General features: G+C 42.8%; 1 protein-coding gene across 1 annotated transcript in view; it reads left to right on the forward strand.

Moving 5' to 3' along the window:
* Positions 1-346: 346 nt before the first annotated feature.
* Dzip1l (DAZ interacting zinc finger protein 1 like) overlaps positions 347-1,733 on the forward strand; it is a 40,135-nt gene continuing 38,748 nt past the window's right edge. The window contains exon 1 of the mRNA XM_029565581.1: positions 347-732. Coding sequence (XP_029421441.1) covers positions 577-732 — 156 coding nt within the window. The 5' untranslated portion in view covers positions 347-576. The remainder of the gene's footprint in view (positions 733-1,733) is intronic.

The following is a 1,733-nucleotide window of genomic DNA, read 5'->3' on the forward strand; positions in this document are numbered from 1 at the left end:
GGGACTGAAGTTACAGACAGTTGTTAGCTGCCATGTGGGGGCTGGGATTCGAACCTGGGTCTTCTGCAAGAACAACCAGTGTTCTTAACTGCTGAGCCATCTCTCTAGCCACCCCCCCTTTTTTTTTTCAATTTCCATACCAACCAGTTCTCAGCCTCAGCTAAATCTTTTAATTGGATTCAATTCTGACACTGTGTGCTTGGAGTTAGCATTAGATGCCATGAGTTAAGGCCTCACTCTCATAAGACTGATGCCTCTTCACATGCCTGTTATAAGTCCTTGGCTTCCTACACATATCCAACTTATCAGTTATAAATTGAGGACCTCACCATACTGCCTCAGGTTCAGTGATTTGCTGGGATGGTTCCTAGAACTCATCAAGGCCCTGTTAACTATTACCTGCTTAGTATAAAAGATACAACTGAGAACAGCCAAGTGGAAGAGAACACATGGTATCTGGGCTCAGCACCTCAGGGTGTTTACCCCTTGGGAGCTCTTTGAAGCCCATCATCATTGATCAAGCCATAGGCCACTGATGAATAAATCAATGTCTGCCCCTTTCTGTTGGAGGTCAGGATGGAGCTGAAAGTTCTAACCCTTCCATCCTGCCTTGGTCTTTCTGGTTATCAGCTAGCCCCATCAAGCAGCCTTCCATGGGCTTCTAGCTGTCCATCATCTCAGCATACAAGGCACTCTTCACCTCTGAGAGCCCCAGGATCCAGATGCCCTCAGGTCAGAACCATGGACTAAGGCTACATAGTTTTGTTACAAAAGAAGCTCCTGTCATTCCCATTGCCCTGGAAATTACAAGAGCCTTAGGAACCCTATCAGGAACTGGGAATGAGGGCCAAATATATATCGTTATTATATTACAATATCACAGTGGGACAAAAGAAACCATTATAATACTGCATCAGTGGACCAAATGGTAATTGGTATGACTGATAGAATATTTGATTTAGAAAGTCAGAAGCAGGGGCTGGAGAGATGGCTCAGCAGTTAAGAGCACTGGCTGCTCTTGTGGAAGACCTGGATTCAAATCTCAGCACCCACATGGCAGCTAACAACTGTCTGTAACTCCAGTTTTAGGGGATCCGATACCCTCTTCTGCAGGCATTGCATGACATGGGCACACGTACACACACGCAATACACCCATACACATAAAATAAAAATAGTAAATAAAATATTTCAAAAAAAAGAAAAGAAAATCAGAAGCCTTTCAATAGTCAGTAGTAAAATGGCATCCTAACTTGGTTTATGCCAGTAAGGGGTTTACTGATTAAGTTAACTGGAATGCCCAGGCACATGGAGGTACTGAGGTCTGGCTTGCCCCAGGAATCAGATGATTTCACTAGGGTCTTAGGGGCCCAGTTGTGTGTGTCTGTGTGTGTGTATATGTGTGTGTGTGTAATAAGCGCCTTATAGAATATCTCCCACTCCACCCAACTCATATTTCTCTTACAGTGCAAGATTGATTTGTGTCGTGTTCAGTCCCCAAAGTGGGCAGAATCTGTTAATGCAGGTTCTACCCACTTTTGTTAGGTTGTACTGCAAGTGACAGAAATCTTCAGCTCACTGCTTAAACTAGACAGAAGATGGATATAAGCAACCCAGGACTGGTATATAATGCCACAGGTATTAGGAATCCATTTTTTTCAAAGTTTATTTTATTTTTAAAAAATTTTAAAAAATTTAATAACCACATGATTAGAAGAAGCATTTCATTACAGC

This window comes from Nannospalax galili, unplaced genomic scaffold (assembly GCF_000622305.1).
Source record: "Nannospalax galili isolate Female #2095 unplaced genomic scaffold, S.galili_v1.0 scaffold1458, whole genome shotgun sequence".
NCBI classification, from domain to species: domain Eukaryota; kingdom Metazoa; phylum Chordata; class Mammalia; order Rodentia; family Spalacidae; genus Nannospalax; species Nannospalax galili.